Source organism: Salvelinus sp. IW2-2015, linkage group LG10, assembly GCF_002910315.2.
Source record: "Salvelinus sp. IW2-2015 linkage group LG10, ASM291031v2, whole genome shotgun sequence".
Classification (NCBI taxonomy): domain Eukaryota; kingdom Metazoa; phylum Chordata; class Actinopteri; order Salmoniformes; family Salmonidae; genus Salvelinus; species Salvelinus sp. IW2-2015.
The window spans coordinates 16179476-16197781 of NC_036850.1; the positions used below are offsets into that span (position 1 = coordinate 16179476).

Consider the following 18306-nt stretch of genomic DNA (forward strand, 5'->3'; position numbering starts at 1 on the left):
AAGGCGCATGCAAATGGCAGGAATGTCCACCAGAGCTTTTGCCAGAGATTTTTATGTTAATTTCTCTACCATAAGCCACCTCCGTCATTTTAGAGAATTTGGCAGTACATCCAACCAGCCTCACAACCACAGACCAAGTGTCACCATGACACCGCCACATCCGGCTTCTTCACCTGCGGGATCGTCTGAGACCAGTCACCCGGACAGCTAATGAAACTGAGGAGTATTTCTGTCTGTAATAAAGCCCTTTTGTGGGGAAAAACATATTCTGATTGGCTGGGCCTAGCTCCCTAGTGGGTGGGCCTGGCTCTCAAGTGGGTGGGCCTATGCCCTCCCATGGCTATGCCCCTGCCCAGAGCACAGTCACATTTTTCTAGGTTACATTTAGGGGTTTTTGATTATTCTAATTAATAGGTGTCTTTATGTGGATAGTCTAGTAAAAATGTAAACTGGCTCCTTAAATTTTGTTTGGGGAGAACATTTAGAATAAGAGAATAATTAAATTACTGGATATAATGTAGTGGTCTAGCTTACTGTAGGCTATTTGGAATATGAAACAACTGAACAAGGTCTATATCAGCTTGTTTCAGATCTCCATCCTTGACCTGATCCATCAAGGTCTGACTACTAGGCTACCATTCATCAACATGCCTTGTCATTGGTGAACTGATTATTATCACAACATTACCTACTGTTGACATACAGCTGGATCAAGAGGCCAGATCAACAACTGATTAAATCAACATAGGCCTACTAATCTTAAGACAGTCTAATATAACTTTCTGTGAAGGAGGGTATTAGCGGAACAGCTCTCTCTGCCATGTCTGTTGACTAAACACTGTAGCTAACTACATTTGTCTTCATGTAGAAGGCGCTAACCATGAAATAGTGGTTGTGTGCTTGACTAACACATACATTGGAAAATGTATTCGCCGAATAGTTCGTTCTCCATTTTCCCTACCCTTTTTTGTTACACATCAGCGGTATCAACGGACAAAGTGGAGAGCTGCCATTCAGCTCGAGGGAGGAAAATAGTAGACTACTACAACTACGGGGGGCGGGCCGGAGTGGAGAGCTTGAGATTTTTTCTCTTCGCCCAAGTCCTGATTGGCTCAGCTCCAACTTCAGACGGTTGTACCAATAGAAGCGTATTTTGGGGTACTTCTTCGTACCAGCATACTTCGACCTCAAATTGTGTGCATGTTACGTAAAACGAGTGCAGGTTGGCAGGTCTGCTAACGAACTTTAAACTGATCACCTGACTAACACTTCTTTGTAAAGAGTGAATGTGGGCTAGGTGAGAATGAGGTACCTTTTTCCTCAAGTAGGAGTTGGATGTTTTGAGCAGCTTCTCCACCTCTCCAGCCAGGTCTCGACACATCTCTGAGGAGCCCATGCAGCCCAGAGTGCACAAGGCCAGGCCCTGGACATACTGTGTGCTGTGATTCAGATCACTGAGGAAGGACAGGGGGAAGAATGAGTGGATAGCAGATAATATAACTTTATTTATATAGCGTATAAAGTAAAAGTGCTTCACATCATAAAATAAAAGTACTAACAAAGAAATATAGACAGGAGGAAGGAGAATGAAAAAAGATAACTAATTAAAAGCATCTTTATAAAAGTGTGTCTTCAAAAGGGATTTAAAAACAGGCACTGAATCTTCAAGCCTGATCTCTGGCAGACAATTCCAAAGTCTAAGGTTCTTAATGGCAAATGCCTTTTGTTTTCAACCTAAACTTTGGAATGTGGCTGTATCCCCGTTTATAGGGAGATAATAGATCAGAAATATAGGATGGCGCTGATAGGTAGAAGAGAAAGAGGAAAGAAAAAAATATAAGAAACAGGAAGAGGTAGGTAAAATGGACGACGAAGGATAGAGCGGGGTTTACAGGAAAGAAGAAAAATGTGCACGAGAGCAAGAGATTGAGAAAAAGATGCAACAGCTGGTCCGGCAGGTTATGGGGCTGTTTCCGTATCCAACATCAGAAGCACACGCTGCTGGCGAGAGCACCACTCATGAGTAACATTTCTGGCAGTAACAGAACACTGGTGTTGGTGCACATCACCACCTCCTGCAGCACAGCTCTTATCTCTACTCCCACACTACAAATCAGCAGCTGTTCCTGTCAGGATAGTGTGTTTGAGCCAATGCGGTTTTGGCCTGCCTTACTTCTTGATGCAGTTTGTCATTAGTAGATGGACATCCTGCCTCTCGTCCAACAGTAACATGGCTCCCAAGTACCCTATCCGTTTGTCAGTGAACTTCTGGGACGCAATCAACTTCAGGCACTCCAGCTGGAAAACAAAACTCATCAAATCAAATTATATTTGTCACATACTTACAAGCCCTTAACCAACAATGCTTTAAGCAGTTAAGAAAAAAAATACAAATAAATGTTAGGTAAAAAATGTAAAATAAAAGTAACAAATAATTAAAATAGCAGCAGTAAAATAACAAGCGAGGCTATATACAGGGGGCACCGGTACAGAGTCAATGTGCGGGGGCACCGGTTAGTCAAAGTAATATGTACATGTAGGTAGAGTTAAAGTGACTATGCATAGATAATAAACAGAGTACCAGCAGCGTAAAAGAGGAGTCTGGGTAGCCCTTTGATTAGCTGTTCAGGAGTCTTATGGCTTGGGGGTAGAAGCTGTTAAGAAGCCTTTTGGACCTCGACTTGGCACTCTGGTACCGCTTGCCGTGAGGTAGCAGAGAGAACAGTCTATGACTGGGGTAGCTGGAGTCCTTGACAACTTTTAGGGGCTTCCTCTGACACCGCCTGATATAGAGGTCCTGGATGGCAGGAAGCTTGGCCCCGGTGATGTACTGGGCCGTACGCACTACCCTCTGTAGTGCCTTGCAGTCGGAGGCCGAGCAGTTGCCATACCAGCCATTGATGCAACCAGTCAGGATGCTCTCGATGGTGCAGCTGTAGAACCTTTTGAGGATCTGAGAACCCATGCCAAATCTTTTCAGTCTCCTGAGGGGGAATAGGCTTTGCCATGCCCTCTTCATGACTGTCTTAGTGTGTTTGGACCATGATAGTTTGTTGGTGATGTGGACACCAAGGAACTTGAAGCTCTCAACCTGTGGGGGCGTGCTCCATTCTCCTTTTCCTGTAGTTCACAATTTGTCTTGATCATGTTGAGGGAGAGGTTGTTGTCCTGGCACCACACGACCAGGTCTCTGACCTCCTCCCTATAGGCTGTCTCATCGTTGTCGGTGATCAGGCCTACCACTGTTGTGTCCTCGGCAAACTTGGTGTTGGAGTCGTGCCTGGCCATGCAGTCATGAGTGAACAGGGAGCACAGGAAGGGACTGAGCACGCACCCCTGATGAGCCCCTGTGTTGAGGATCAGCGTGGCGGATGTGTTGTTCCCTACCCTTACCACCTGGGGCAGCCCGTCAGGAAGTCTAGGATCCAGTTGCTGAGGGAGGCGTTTAGTCCCAGAGTCCTTAGCTTAGTGATGAGCTTTGAGGGCACTATGGTGTTGAACGCTGAGCTGTAGTCATCCGTTCACAAAACTGCGCTCTTTAGCGAGAGACACATTCACTGCCAGAAACAACAAGACATTAGGTTAATAAATTAAGAACAGTGTTCTTTTTAAACATACCTGCCCAAAGTGCGCTGGGTAGCCCAGCATGTGCATGTAGAGTAGCTTAGCCACATTTCTACAGCGGTAAGTGTTGTCTTCCTCTCTGAAGGACGAGCGTATAGCAGCACACTCTTTCTGGATCATCTCACGCTCCTCTGCCTGGGTCCGAGCCGTCCGGATGGTCCGGATCAGCTCCCGCAGTCTGATCGGCGCTGGCATCCTCTGGAAAACACAGAGAAACTAAACATTTGGCACAGGTGTTCTTACTGCAAAGTCATATTCTAATCTGACAGCCGGTAGGTGAAAGTATGTCATTATGAAAGTATGGGGGGGAAAATGACAATAATATGAGTAACTTATTTGTTTCTCCAACATTTGTATTGCTTAAGGCGTTACTACAGCCGTAAATAGAGGACAAATCCATTAACACGAATGAAAGAAAAATGKCTGGGGTGATGGTGGGTCCACAGAGTGTCTGTTTGTATGCATTTCTGAGTTAAAGTGCATGTAGATGGGGGGCTAGTAAAATCACCTGACCACCACTTCTGTCTAGCTCATTATGGTTATCATTATGAAGCCATGGGTGCTCATTCATTCTATAAGATAAATGCATACTCCTGTAAATGGTATTTTTTGGTAGCCTATGTAATGAAAAACATTTGAATAGCAAATTAGCATTGTTCTGTGAGTACAGCCTCAAATGTGACAAGGAAGTGGAGAATTCCTTGCTCAGAAGCTTGTGAAGAGAACACTAAGGTTTCAAACCAGTGGAGGGTGATTAAATATTGAAGGGGCACATGCTTGGTGATGAGATTACATTCTCCAGTATTTACATGCAGCCACACAGAGGAATAACAATAGGAGCACAGTGCCCCATTTCTAAAACACCAGCCAGGTACAGACCTGGCAAACAAGAGAACTCACAGTACCGTGCCTCTATGATGTTACTAATGTACTCCCATTCTAACAAGAACGCTGCTCCATGAGAGGATGCAATCAGAATTAAATGATTAGACACAAGCATATAATCTCACCCCATTAATGATACAGTGGGGAGAACAAGTATTGGATACACTGCCGATTTTGCAGGTTTTCCTACTTACAAAGCATGTAGAGGTCTGTAATTTTTATCATAGGTACACTTCAACTGTGAGAGACGGATCTAAAACAAAAATCCAGAAAATCACATTGTATGATTTTAAGTAATTCATTAGCATTTATTGCATGACATAAGTATTTGATACATCAGAAAAAGCAGAACTTAATATTTGGCTGTCGCTGGGCAATACGGACGTTCAGCTCCCTCCAGAGATTTTCAATTGGGTTCAGGTCTGGAGACTGGCTAGGCCACTCCAGGACCTGGAGATGCTTCTTCGGAGCCACTCCTTAGTGCCCTGGCTGTGGTTTCGGGTCGTTGTCATGCTGGAAGACCACACCACGACCCATCTTCAATGCTCTTACTGAGGGAAGGAGGTTGTTGGCCAAGATCTCGCGATACATGGCCCCATCCATCCTCCCTCAATACGGTGCAGTCGTCCTTTCCCCTTTGCAGAAAAGCATCCCCAAAGAATGATGTTTCCACCTCCATGCTTCACGGTTGGGATGGTGTTCTTGGGGTTGTACTCATCCTTCTTCTTCCTCCAAACACGGCGAGTGGAGTTTAGACCAAAAAGCTCTATTTTTCGTCTCATCAGACCACATGACCTTCTCCCATTCTCCTCTGGATCATCCAGATGGTCATTGGCAAACTTCAGATGGGCCTGGACATGTGCTGGCTTGAGCAGGGGTACCTTGCGTCCGCTGCAGGATTTTAATCCATGATGGCGTAGTGTGTAACTAATGGTTTTCTTTGAGACTGTGGTCCCAGCTCTCTTCAGGTCATTGACCAGGTCCTGCCGTGTAGTTCTGGGCTGATCCCTCACCTTCCTCATGATCATTGATGCCCCACGAGGTGAGATCTTGCATGGAGCCCCAGACGAGGGTGATTGACCGTCATCTTGAACTTCTTCCATTTTCTAATAATTGCGCCAACAGTTGTTACCTTCTCACCAACTGCTTTGCCTATTGTCCTGTAGCCCATCCCAGCCTTGTGCAGGTCTACAATTTTATCCCTGATGTCCTTACACAGCTCTCTGGTCTTGGCCATTGTGGAGAGTTGGAGTCTGTTTGATTGAGTGTGTGGACAGGTGTTTTTATACAGGTAAAGAGTTCAAACAGGTACAGTTAATACAGGTAATGAGTGGAGACAGGAGGGCTTCTTAAAGAAAAACTACAGGTCTGTGAGAGCCGGAATTCTTACTGGTTGGTAGGTGATCAAATACTTATGTCATGCAATAAAATGCAAATTAATTACTTAAAAATCATACAATGTGATTTTCTGGATTTTTGTTTTAGATTCTGTCTCTCACAGTTGAAGTGTACCTATGATAAAAATGACAGACCTTTACATGCTTTGTAAGTAGCAAAACCTGCAAAAATCGACAGTGTATCAAATACTTGTTCTCCCCACTGAATGTGTCTGACTCAGAGATAGAGGGATTGGATTTGTTTTTATAGGTAGGCGGCAAGATGATAATGACAAATACACTGTACTACTTCCCATTTGATAAGTAGACTCCTGTGTTGTATAACATTCACCACGAGGCCAGCAAGGTACAGCAGGTTGACCACCTAGTCTATATGTGCACACAACTACCACAATCCAGTGGCCTCTGGTCAAGAAGAGGAAGCCTGCATGTTGGATCTATACACTAGTTGACTAAAATCGGTCATGCCCATTTCAGAGGATCAAATATACAAACAGGTAAATGAGACCTTGACTAAGTCAAGAGTACAGTATGAAGACAGGTTAAAACTGCTTCTCCCCGATCACACTTGTAGGCGATGTCATGGAAAATTTGGCTAGCTAAATTTGGCTAGCTAAGCTCATGCGTAGAAACACATCATCGGGTCTAACGGTCATCTCTCTAACGGTCATCTCGCACCGAACTGCGTAGTTTTTGACGAAAATGTAAATGTGTCAGTTTGTCACTTTCACGAGGTTGAAGTAATAACATGTTCAACTACTTAGGACATTTTTTATAATCTAGGATGCCTTTAGACTTCGAGAAAATTAACAACCAAGGAAGAATTTCACTTCCCTTATTGAATTCTCAAACCACGGCCTGGTCTGTTTGTTCCGTTCTGCAAGCGTTCCCGAAGTCTCACGATGTTGCGCCTCTGGGTTTAGAAACTCTGCGTTAAAACCCTGCAGGAATTCGTTGGGTAAATGGTGCATGAGCACTGAGCTGCATCACAATCCTTCATGAATTGTCTGCTAGTGAGGATGAGCCCAGCGGTGGTGTGAGAGAAATCCGGAGACACAGAGGAAGGATTGCTCTCTTGGCAGTTAAGAGATAGTGACAAAATTGCTCAATAGGCTTTTAGCTTTAAAGATTCAGTAGAGAAAGAAGTAACAAACTGGCACAATCAGAGCCATGGATATGCGGTCTCCCTTGAGGGGAAACTACGAATGTGTAATAACTACACATGAAACACAGATGCCAAGTCATATGATGTGACTCTTACGACAAAAGAGCAACAGATCTCGGCATTCCAAAGGCACGTCGTCATTGGGTGTGCTAAACAAACTCTACTTCCTGCTTTCAGAAACCCCTATAGCAATGACACGTTTTACTTTCAACACCTGAGTTAAAGCAATTAACACTGCGGCCTACCCTCTAGTGTGGTACGTTCAGAAAGTGTACACTTACAGTACTACAGCCAGACACAGCAGAGTGACAGAGGATGTAAGAGAAACCCTGGGCAGGCTGAACAAAGTCAAGGGCCTGGCACCAGCAGTGGGTCTGGAGGAGGCCTTGTTTATTGCAGTGAAGGGCCTGGTGAGAGGGGTGTGTGTTAATGCACCACCGCCACAACAGGGGATCCATCACGCGCACTATGCCAGGAACAAACAGGGAAAGTTATTACCGCTGGCTCCTGCATGCAGAGAAGAGGTGTTTTATGGCTTCCCATCTCAAAAGAAGCAGGGCTCTTATCTGTTAGCATGGATAATGTAATTAAGCAGTTACAGCAAGAGGATGACAGTAATTMGTTGCTGAACAAAGCTATTTTCTGCATCTAGCCGCCTCAGAGCTGACGCTGTTACTGAAAAAAGAACGCACAGAGCAGAGACCCTCTTAGAACTAGGGAAAATATAAAGGCTGTACACACAAAAAGGACCATCAGATTACAGACAATCCAATAATAACACCAGTTATGTTATCACATCAAAGACTTTTTCCAAAACCAGGGTATACGGTATTACCGTTAGTGCACACAAATGGTTATATTTCTTTAAAAAAAATATATATTTTTAGGCAACATAGATCTTAATCCAGGAGGGAATTGATTGTCTCTGCTGTAACCAACAAGCATTATCTTGACATCTAGCCCCTTAGAAAACCAAATGCATAGCTGGGGCCCTGAGCTGGATATAATTATCTAAGATGTGCCGAATTTAAGTTAACTTACACTCACCGGCAGGTTTATTACGTACACCAATCCAGAACAGCCTGAATTCTTTGGGGTACTATACAAGGTGTCAAACGTTCCACAGGGATGTTGGTCCATGCTAACGCGATGGCATCACGCAGATGCTGCAGATTGGACGGCGGTCCAGTCATGCTGCGTACAGCCCGTTCCATCTCATCCCAAACATGCTCTATTGGGTTGAGGTCTGGGGACTGTGCAGGACACTCAAGTAAACTAAACGTGCAGTCATGTTCCAGGCAATGTTTTTTCAGTCATCAATTGTCCAGTGTTGGTGATCGTTTGCCCACTGGATCCACTTCTTGTTTTTAGCGTATAGGAGTGGAACACGGTGTAGTCGTCTGCTGAAATTGCCCATCCGCGACGAGGATCAACCAGTTGTGCTTTCCGAGATGCCGTTCTGAACACCACAATTGTACTGCGCTGCTATTTGTTCGTTTGTGGCCTGCCTGTTAGCCTGCATGATTCTTGCCATTCTCCTTCGACTTCTCTCATCAACAAGCGGTTTTACCCCACAGGACTGCCGCTGACTGGATGTTTTTTTGTTTGTCACACCATTCTCGGTAAACCCTAGACACTGCCTTGCGTGAAAAGCCCAGGAGGGCAGCTGTTCTGAGATACTGGATCGGGCGCGCCTGGCACCGACGATCACATAACGCTCAAGTCACTTGTTTTGCCCATTCTAACGTTCAATCGAACAGTAACTGAATGATGCCTGCTTTATATATAGGAAGCCACGGCCATGTGACTCACTGTCTGTAGGATCGATCCATTTTCGGGAACAGGGTGGTGTACCTAATAAACTGGCAGGTGAGCGTATAGTTATACATGTATAGAAGCATGCACCCATGCAGCCCCTGAGAAAAAAGTCAGGTCGAGTTAGCAGCACCATGGAATAAGGCTGGGCGATCAAATTCATTTGCATGCATGTTTTTGCGCGATATTCCAAATGCCTTTATCACAAGAATCAAGTTCTTATATATTATTCATTTTTATGAGCGTTTGTCCGCTTGTTCTCATGTCTTTTTGGTCTCGGCTGTTTCCATCATTCTCTGCTGTGTGCAATGACTATAGGCTGTATGCACCTTCCCATTCTCTCACACACACACACACACACACACACACACACAGCCCCTCCCCCTACCACTCACAACAACAAATATTAGAGATCACTTCTTCCTCTGATAAGCGGTTTCAATTCGAGGTTTCGTCCAACAGAATTGGTCAATTCCCCTTTAACGATACACTTTGTAATTGCGCGCAGAGCAGACACTAAAACGGGAGTAGCCATTATCATTGATTCTGGAAAATGAAGGCTCAATTTGTCACGCGCAGCATTGCTGTACCGCTAGCAGCAATTTTGCAGAACACCGTCATACTAGCAGTCTAGTATGCGTTTTATAAATGTGCAATAAACACAATTATATAAAGAATTGGCAAACTCGTTCTCATTGAGAAAAAATGACAGTTGATTAACACATCTGAACAAACTGTCCAAACAGCTAGAGATGGACAGAAGGGTGTGTTCATAACAATTCAACTGTCCTACCTTGTTAACTAGCAAATAGATCCAATTTGGCTAAACTTCAAATAGAAATTAGCTGGCTACTCACTGGCACGTGAGCTTGCGCTTGAGAGATTGTTAATTTTCTATAATGCTTGCTACAAGAAGTGTCATTATTAGTGATTTGTGCATTATAATTGGTTCAAGTTCAATTTGTTAAAAAAAATAATAAAAAAGGGCATTTTCATAGACTTGAAAGCCAGTTTACTGATTATTGCAAAAAAGCAGGTTAAACTATTGTTACAAAATAATTAGTGGGTCTTGTGGTTGTGGAAGGCTTAAATGTAGCCTAGGTAACTTCACAAGCCCTCAATTCATTAGATTATTGCTGACTGTTTGACCTTTAATTGTATAGCAAAGCTTATTTAGATTTAAAAAAAAAAAAAAAAGAGATATACACTATATATACACACAAAAGCATGTGGACACCCCTTCAAATTAGTGGATTCGGGTATTTCAAGCACACACGTTGCTGACAGGTGTATAAAATCAAGCACGCAGCCTGCAATCTCCTAGACAAACATTGGCAGTAGAATGGCCTGTACTGAAAAGCTCAGTGACTTTCAACATGGAAACATCATAAGCTGCCACCTTTCCAACAAGTCAGTTTGTAAAATGTTCTGCTCTGCTAGACTGCTCCGGTCAACTGTAAGTGCTGTTATTGCGAAGTGGAAATGTCTAGGAGCATCAACGGCTCAGCCGCAAAGTGGTAGGCCACACAAGCTCACAGAATGGGACACGTATCACATAAAAAATCATCTGTCCTCAGTTGCAACACTCACTACCGAGTTCCAAACTGCTACTGGAAGCAACATCAGCATAATAACTGTTTATCGGGAGCTTCATGAAGTGGGTTTCCATGGCCGAGCATGATGAATAACAATCGGTAATCAGCATTTTTGGACGCCGATTATATTGCAATCCACGAGGAGACTGCGTGGCAGGCTGACCACCTGTTAAGCTAGTGCAGGCAGCGAGGAGCCATGGTAAGTCGCTCGCTAGCATTAAACTTATCTTGTAAAAAAAACAATACATCTTAACATAATCACTAGTTAACTACACATGGTTGATGATATTACTAGGTTAACTAGCTTGTCCTGCGTTGCATCAATGTGGTGCCTGAAATTGTGTCACTTCTCTTGCGTTCATTGTAAGCAGAGTCAGGGTATATGCAGCAGTTTGGGTCGCCTGGCTCGTTGCAAACTGTGTGAAGACTATTTCTTCCTAACAAAGACCATAATTCATTTGCCAGACTTTTACATAATTATGACATAACATTGAAGGTTGTGCAATGTAACAGCAATATTTAGACTTAGGGTTGCCACCCGTTCGATAAAATACGGAACGGTTCCGTATTTCACTGAAAGAATAAACGTTTTGTTTTCGAAATGATAATTTCCGGATTTGACCATATTAATGACCAAAGGCTCATATTTCTGTGTTTATTATAATTAAGTCTCTGATTTGATGTAGCAGTCTGACTGAGCGGTGGTAGGCAGCAGCAGGCTCGTAAACATGAATTCAAACAGCACTTTCCTGCGTTTGCCAGCAGCTCTTCACAATATTTGAAGCACAGCGCTGTTTATGACTTCAAGCCTATCAACTCCCGAGATTAGGCTGGTAATACTAAAGTGCCTATAAGAACATCCAATAGTCAAAGGTCTATGAAATACAAATGGTATAGAGAGAAGTAGTTCTATAATAACTACAACCTAAAACTTCTTAACTGGGAATATTGAAGACTCATGTTAAAAGGAACCCCCAGCTTCATATGTTCTCATGTTCTGAGCAAGGAACTAAAATGTTAGCTTTTTTACATGGCACATATTGCACTTTTACTTCCTTCTCCAACACTGTGTTTTTGCATTATTTAAACCAAATTGAACATATTTCATTACTTATTTGAGACTAAGTAGATTTTATTTATGTATTATATTAAGTTAAAATAAAAGTGTTCATTGTTCATTCAGTATTGTTGCAATTGTCATTATTACAAATATATACATACATACATATACATACATATATAAATATTTACATTTTTTTAAATAAAACGTCCGATTATTCGGTATCGGCTTTTTTTGGCCCTCCAATAAATCGGTATCGGCGTTGAAAAATCATAATCGGTCGACCTCTAGTGTAAAGCTCACTGCTATTGGACTCTGGAGAAGTGGAAACATGTTCTCTGGAGTAATGAATCACGCTTCATCATCTGGCAGTCCGACGGACGAATCTGGGTTTCGCGGATGCCAGAACGCTACCTGCCCCAATGCATAGTGCCAATTGTAAAGTTTGGCGGAGGAGGAACAATGGATGGAGGAACAATGGGCTAGGCCCCTCAGTTCCATCGAATTGAAATATTAACGCAACAGCATACAATGACATTCTAGACGATTCTGTGCTTCCAACTTTGTGGCAACAGTTTGGGGAAGGCCCTTTCCGGTTCCAACATGACAATGCCACTATGCACAAAGCGAGGTCCATACAGAAATGGTTTGTCGAGATCATGTGGAAGAACTTGACTGGCCTGCAGAGAGCCCTAACCTCAACCCCATCGAACATCTTTGGGATGAATTGGAACGCCGAGTGCGAGCCAGGCCTAATCGCCCAACATCAGTGCCCGACCTCACTTATGCTCGTGGCTGAATGGAAGCAAGTCCCCACAGCAATGTTCCAACAACTAGTGGAAAGCCTTCCCAGAAGAGTGGAGGCTATTATAGCAGCAAAAGGGGGACCAACTCCATGTTAATGCCCATGATTTTGAAATGAGATGTTTGACGAGCAGGTGTCCACATACCTTTGGTCATATAGTGTACATTGTGAATAGCCCATATGTTTGTAAAAAAAAATACAAATTTTTAGGCCATATTGCCCAGACCTAACGTGGAGTCTGGAGGAAATTAAATGGAACAAGGAAGGTGCAGAAAAAGGAACATAGTTGCATGAGCCAGTATGTTGATAATGTAAGAATTCACAGTGATCAAAGTGCAATGGAAGGTCAGTGCACATTCCAAAAGAGCAGGGGGACTCGGACTTCCTCCTTTCCATTAAAATTGAAACTGGGCAGCATAGATGAGATCCCATGGTAAATCGTACATGGCTTAGAGGTGTTCTTCTTAGGCACAATGCATTAGCAACCTCCGTCGCTACCCTGGTAGCACAAGAAACTACAATTAACTGCAACAAGTAATTCCCACCCTATAGTCCAGCAATCTGTTTAAATGCATGAATCATGACAACACACATTCAGCACCTAGGCTTAATGACTCGAGCAAAACAAATGCTTATATTTCCTGTGACTGACAAGTAACCAAMGCCCCAATCAGCCTCTGTGCTCATAAGTGTGCGCACACAACAGATATGGAAAATCCAGTCTGCTAGACTAACAAAGACTTTGAGGAAATTTTGGTTCTACTACAACGTTACAATAGCTTTTATAGGCACACATTCTTTTATTAATTACAACATGAAAGACATAACTTTTTCTTTATTATGTCCCCAAAAGCTGGCACAAAAGATGCATTTGGTCTCGACAGAAAGGACGGGTTGAGCACAATAGATGGATTAGGAAGACCATAGGTGGAGAAAGTTTGCACTTGCTGAACTGTTGGGCAGCTACCACCAAAGAAGCACTCACCAACATCCGCTTTGCTCAGGCTTACTTACTCTTCCAGGACAAAAACAGTACTGTTCAGCTGTATGGCCACGCTACAGATTTTAGTCCCGCTATATTTCACAGGAGCTTGGACAGCCAACACTGTCATTTGGTCAAGCCAAGTGACGCAAACATTGCTGTCAAATGGAATGACTGACGTGAGGCATTATCCTGATCAATTAGAGGGGGTGGATCTCAAACACCCCTGAACTTATTCCTGTCCCAGTTGAATTAGGCCCTTGTCCTCCACATGCATACTGATGCATTTGATCATGCTACTTAAGACTGCTTTGGGAACAAATTGGGCATAAAGGAAGAAATAATAATGATACATTGATTGTTATCAACACCCTCATATAGCCACAGAAGGGATCATATCTGACACCAGCTGTGGCAGATATCCTGAGCGAATGGAATTGCCCATTCCTCTCCTGAGACTCTAGAAGATACACAAGCCTGCTGAGCCTAGCAACCAGTGGTAAGAGAAAACAACCTCAACACACGGTTGAGTCCACTGGGGACATAGGCTATTCTATTTCCAATGTCCAGACTCCAGAGACAACGCACTCCATCAATGAGGCGCTTTCCAATTGAGAACCCCGACGCTATACAATAATACAGCAACTGTATAGGAGTATGTGCCACAATTTACTTCCTCCTTACCCAAAGTTATGCAGATGAAGTTCATTAAGCTACAGAAACAATTCAAAGCCACCATTGTAGAGGAAGCGCTCCTTTCAACACAATATCCCAGCATATTGTTCTCTTTGACACTCATTTTGTTGTCACTGCTCAGCCAAGCTCTCACCGGGATATTTAATTGGTAGTGTTACAGCAGGCTGCTACCTCCATTCCAACCTAAAAACAATTCTGCAAGTAGTATGACAGTACATTTATACAAAACATTGACCTACATGGTTTAGCCAAGTACTGGCCTACCAATAAAAGTGTGTACTGTCAGAAAGCCTTCATTGAATAGGCTGAAAATGCAGGTAAAACATGGGCACTTGTCAGCTGGTTTAATGCAAATACAAAGAACATGCAATGAAAAAGCAAGTCGATCTGAGTATATGACACTGATGTTGACTTCAGGAGAATCGACTGACAGAAGAGGTGGCAAAAGGGAAACAGGAAATCACAATTCAAAAGGAGTCAAATATTTTAAGAACTTTCTACACAGATGCAAGCAAGCTCAAATAAAAAACCCAATGGCTGTACTAAATAGTCTAATAATCACAAGTGAAGCAGGTGGCATAATAACCCACTAATTTAAAAAGTCTGAGGATGGCACAACTTAAGAAATTAGAGGTTTGCTACAACTAGCTAACACACTTGAGAATTGACACTTGTCGAGGTGTGTAAACAACTTACATAATAACGTTAGTATATTAACATTCAATGTAACTTCCCTACACAACCAGTATGTGAGTATTGTAACTAGCTAGTTAACGTTAAGTAGCAACAATACCATAGTAGATAGCTAGTTTAAGTAACGTTATTAACCTTAAATTCATTACAACCACGTAGAAACAGTCAAAGCTAACGTTACAACAGTTACACCCAAGCGAGGTATAACACACAACTTATTTGAAGCGTGGGTATACGTTACAGTTCAACTTGAACACATCAAGGTATTGCGCTAACTAAGTTAACATTAGCTAGCTACTTAGCTAACATAATTGGCTAGCTACAGTAGTTAGCTAGGTAACTTCCACGTCGGTACATATCTACATTCTGCATACCAAGTAGCTGGCTAGCCAGTAGCGTTAGCTGGGTAGGGTGGTTAGCTTGCTACGGTAGATCACAAGCCCACAGAAAGATAGTTAAATTRCTCGTCAACTTTTCAACGCAATACTTTACGAACCTTTAACCACACCTGTCAAATATATTATGCATTGTCACGTTACCACTAGTTAGCATTGGCACTAACAAGCTAGCAATCTAACGTCCGAGCAGAGGCCTTTCAGGGCGAACATGGCACAATTACAGCCTAATTTCTCAGACATAAGTAAACCCTTTTAGCAAGTGAACATATAGTGCATAGCTAGATAGCTACGCAATCGCGAAGAGGCCTTCATCGCACTGACTTAGCTAGCAAGTTAGCTAGCTAGCTAGTAGGATTAGTTAACTAGATAGCTGCCTTTCCTACATACCTACCGGTACATCTCGTTTGGGTAACACAGCAAATAACCAAATGCAATATTGACATACATTGAAGGCGTATAAGCAAGTAAAAGTTAAGTATAAAAACAGATTTCTAAGGTTAAAGATCGCACAAGTACAGATCAGGTAAGCATACCAGCTAGCCGACACCAGGCTAACGCTTCTCTGACAGACAACCCCCCACCGTACACTGGCTAGTTAACGCAGCCTCACTTCCGATCCTCTGTAGCACCAACATGGATTATTGTCACCGCGGTTTAAGACAAAGTCGTGCTGATTTGTCAGCTATAATCAAATAAACAAATCTGTTTAACTGACATAGTTGTATAATGTTATACTCACTAGCCGTATTGATACCAGAAAATAGCTGGAATCTTCTCTATTTGCGACGGAGGGAGGAACAGACCAGACATTCAAAATGGTGGCTCTCCTAGCCTCGACACTTCTACCGCAGGCGGAGGGTTACACCGAAAAAAACAAAACTTCAACGTTTGTGGAATGAGAAAGAAACGAAGACCTCAAACAGGCGAGCGTGCAAATTATTTGCAGAACTCTCAATTGGCTAGCAAATCCACCAGCTTCGACACTGCTATGTGATATTTGATTGAGTAACATGGGTTGCTGGTATGTATGTAAGCATTACGGTAATACGAACATGTTTATTTAACCACTGCAATAATGCTATAGCTACTAGTAACTAGCTAAATAACCCCTTATAGCTAGCTAACATATGCATGCCCTTCTAGCTACACTTGTGAGCCGTTTAGAGATACTAATGCACGTTTCGAGTATTGTAATTATACCACAATCTGATTATGTTTATTGGCTGGTGTTCTACCTAGCTATGTAGCTATTTGATGTATCGTATTTAGATGTGTCCGAAATGTGCGGATGAGTAATAATGTGTCTATAAACGTCGTGCTGCGGTTCGCACACCTCACCTCGTGGCAATCAGTGATGACGTCAACCTGTAATGTTATGACATTTGTAATTTTGTGAGGTTCGTTGACTCCATCTAGTGTACTTTACAGACAATGCCGCACTAAGTTCAACCAGGACATGCGCTTCATAGCATCTTTATACTTTAAAAAATATATTATACATTCATTTCCGCCATCTGAAAATATACTGTATAGAAACAACTGGAGCGGTGTTTCAACCAGCGTCACCAGGTTTCGGACCAACAAGCACACTACTACATGTGCTATAAAGGTCCAGTACACTCCCATACTTGGAGGCACTATATTCCCCTTCTTCCGAAAGTATCCCATGCACAAACCAGAATGTGAACAGTGAAAACGTCCATTAAAGGCCAGAAAAACCATGGGTTTCCCACTGCTGGTACCAGTATGTGTTGCTGCCCTAATCCAACACCTAGCAACCTCATCAAAAGAGTCGGGACTACCACYCCGACTTCACTACACTGGTGTCAGAAATGGGATGGCCCCTGATTGTGCCTGTGCCCCAAGGGTGCAGGGAACTAGAGAAGTGCGAGCCGGACACCTCGAAGGAAGGTGGTAATGTGTAGCGACCTTAAGATTCTRATCTCTTAGTGTAAAAGCTAATGTGTTTAACAGTCGCAAACACCCGGCTTCAAACCCTGCCAGTTGTGACTTCCCTCTGATTTCTCCAAAATAAGAGCGACCAGCTGGAGCACGTTTTGAACCAGAAATGCTGTGGTTATGGGGTGAATCGAGTGCAGTACCACCTGTACCATAAAGGTCTAGACCTCTTGGTAGAGGCTGTAGTGTGCAACGTGCCACGTACAACAGGTAGGCTATGTGACTGTAATGTTGGAGAGCAGACTGAATTTTGCAACCATGTCATTGAATCAGTTGGTATAAATTGTTTTGTTACTTTTGGGGGGCTTTGTGAATATAGGCCTATTTCAAATTCACAATATTAAAATTGTCAGTGTGTTTTAAAATTACCTAACATACAGTCTAAAATCCTTAAAAAAGATGCAATATTTAAATATTATAATACATGAAATGAGGAGAGAAAGAAGTAGGCTCAATGTATTATTGTGTGCATTGTTGTCGGTAGTCCACTGCTCCTATGTCATCACAGGTTATCTACCCTCAAATGTTTTGAACATCCCACAATGCATTGCTGTGCGCATGTTGTGATCATAGATATCAGCTGTGCCTGTGGGATGAAAATTAAGACCATATCAAGGTCAGAGATGCAGTCCGAGATTGTTTGCTATGATGGATGACGAGGAGGAGACTTGGCTGACAATTGTGGCACGTATTGGGAGCATGGAGTGGCCAGAGATAGCCAGACTACTAAATTGGTGCTAAGGAACAGAAGATGGGCTATCAGTGCATGTTCTGCAAGCAGCACTGCAGATGAAGCCATGGCATGAGCGTGGTGAACGGTTAGACGTGGTTATGGAGGAGGAAGAGCCGAGTGCAGTGGGAAGATGTGTGTTGAGGAAGAATGGCACCAAGTACAAACCGTATTCTGCTGTGTCTGATGGCTCAGAAAGTGAACCCAAGGATGAATTACCTGTGGTGGCATGTGAGGTGAAGACCTCCGATACTTGCTCCGATGGTCATGCAAAGGAAGATTCTGGCCCAGTGGGAGTGAGATTTTTGGAGAAAGTGGATCCTGCCTTTTGGCTGATCCATGTGTAGTCTCAGGCTGAGTAGAAAATAAGTTGGGTAATGTTAAATCGGTGAAGGTATTATCGGTGGGGAAAAACGGTCAATTGTGGGGGTGACTGTGTTGCTGGGGATCAGAAGTGCCTGGTGCGAGAGAGACAGGCTGAAGTTTCCAGGGTCAAAGTAGA

At 43.1% G+C, this 18306-nt stretch overlaps 1 protein-coding gene across 1 annotated transcript in view; it reads right to left on the reverse strand.

The window, feature by feature from the left end:
- The window catches only part of LOC111969374 (AP-1 complex subunit gamma-1), a 31560-nt gene extending 15420 nt beyond the window's left edge, over nucleotides 1-16140 (reverse strand). The window contains exons 1-4 of the mRNA XM_070445421.1: nucleotides 15855-16140; nucleotides 3619-3822; nucleotides 2174-2298; nucleotides 1313-1454 (exon numbers count right to left, since the gene is read on the reverse strand). Coding sequence (XP_070301522.1) covers nucleotides 1313-1454; nucleotides 2174-2298; nucleotides 3619-3819 — 468 coding nt within the window. The 5' untranslated portion in view covers nucleotides 3820-3822; nucleotides 15855-16140. The remainder of the gene's footprint in view (nucleotides 1-1312; nucleotides 1455-2173; nucleotides 2299-3618; nucleotides 3823-15854) is intronic.
- Between the last annotated feature and the right edge of the window lie 2166 nt (nucleotides 16141-18306).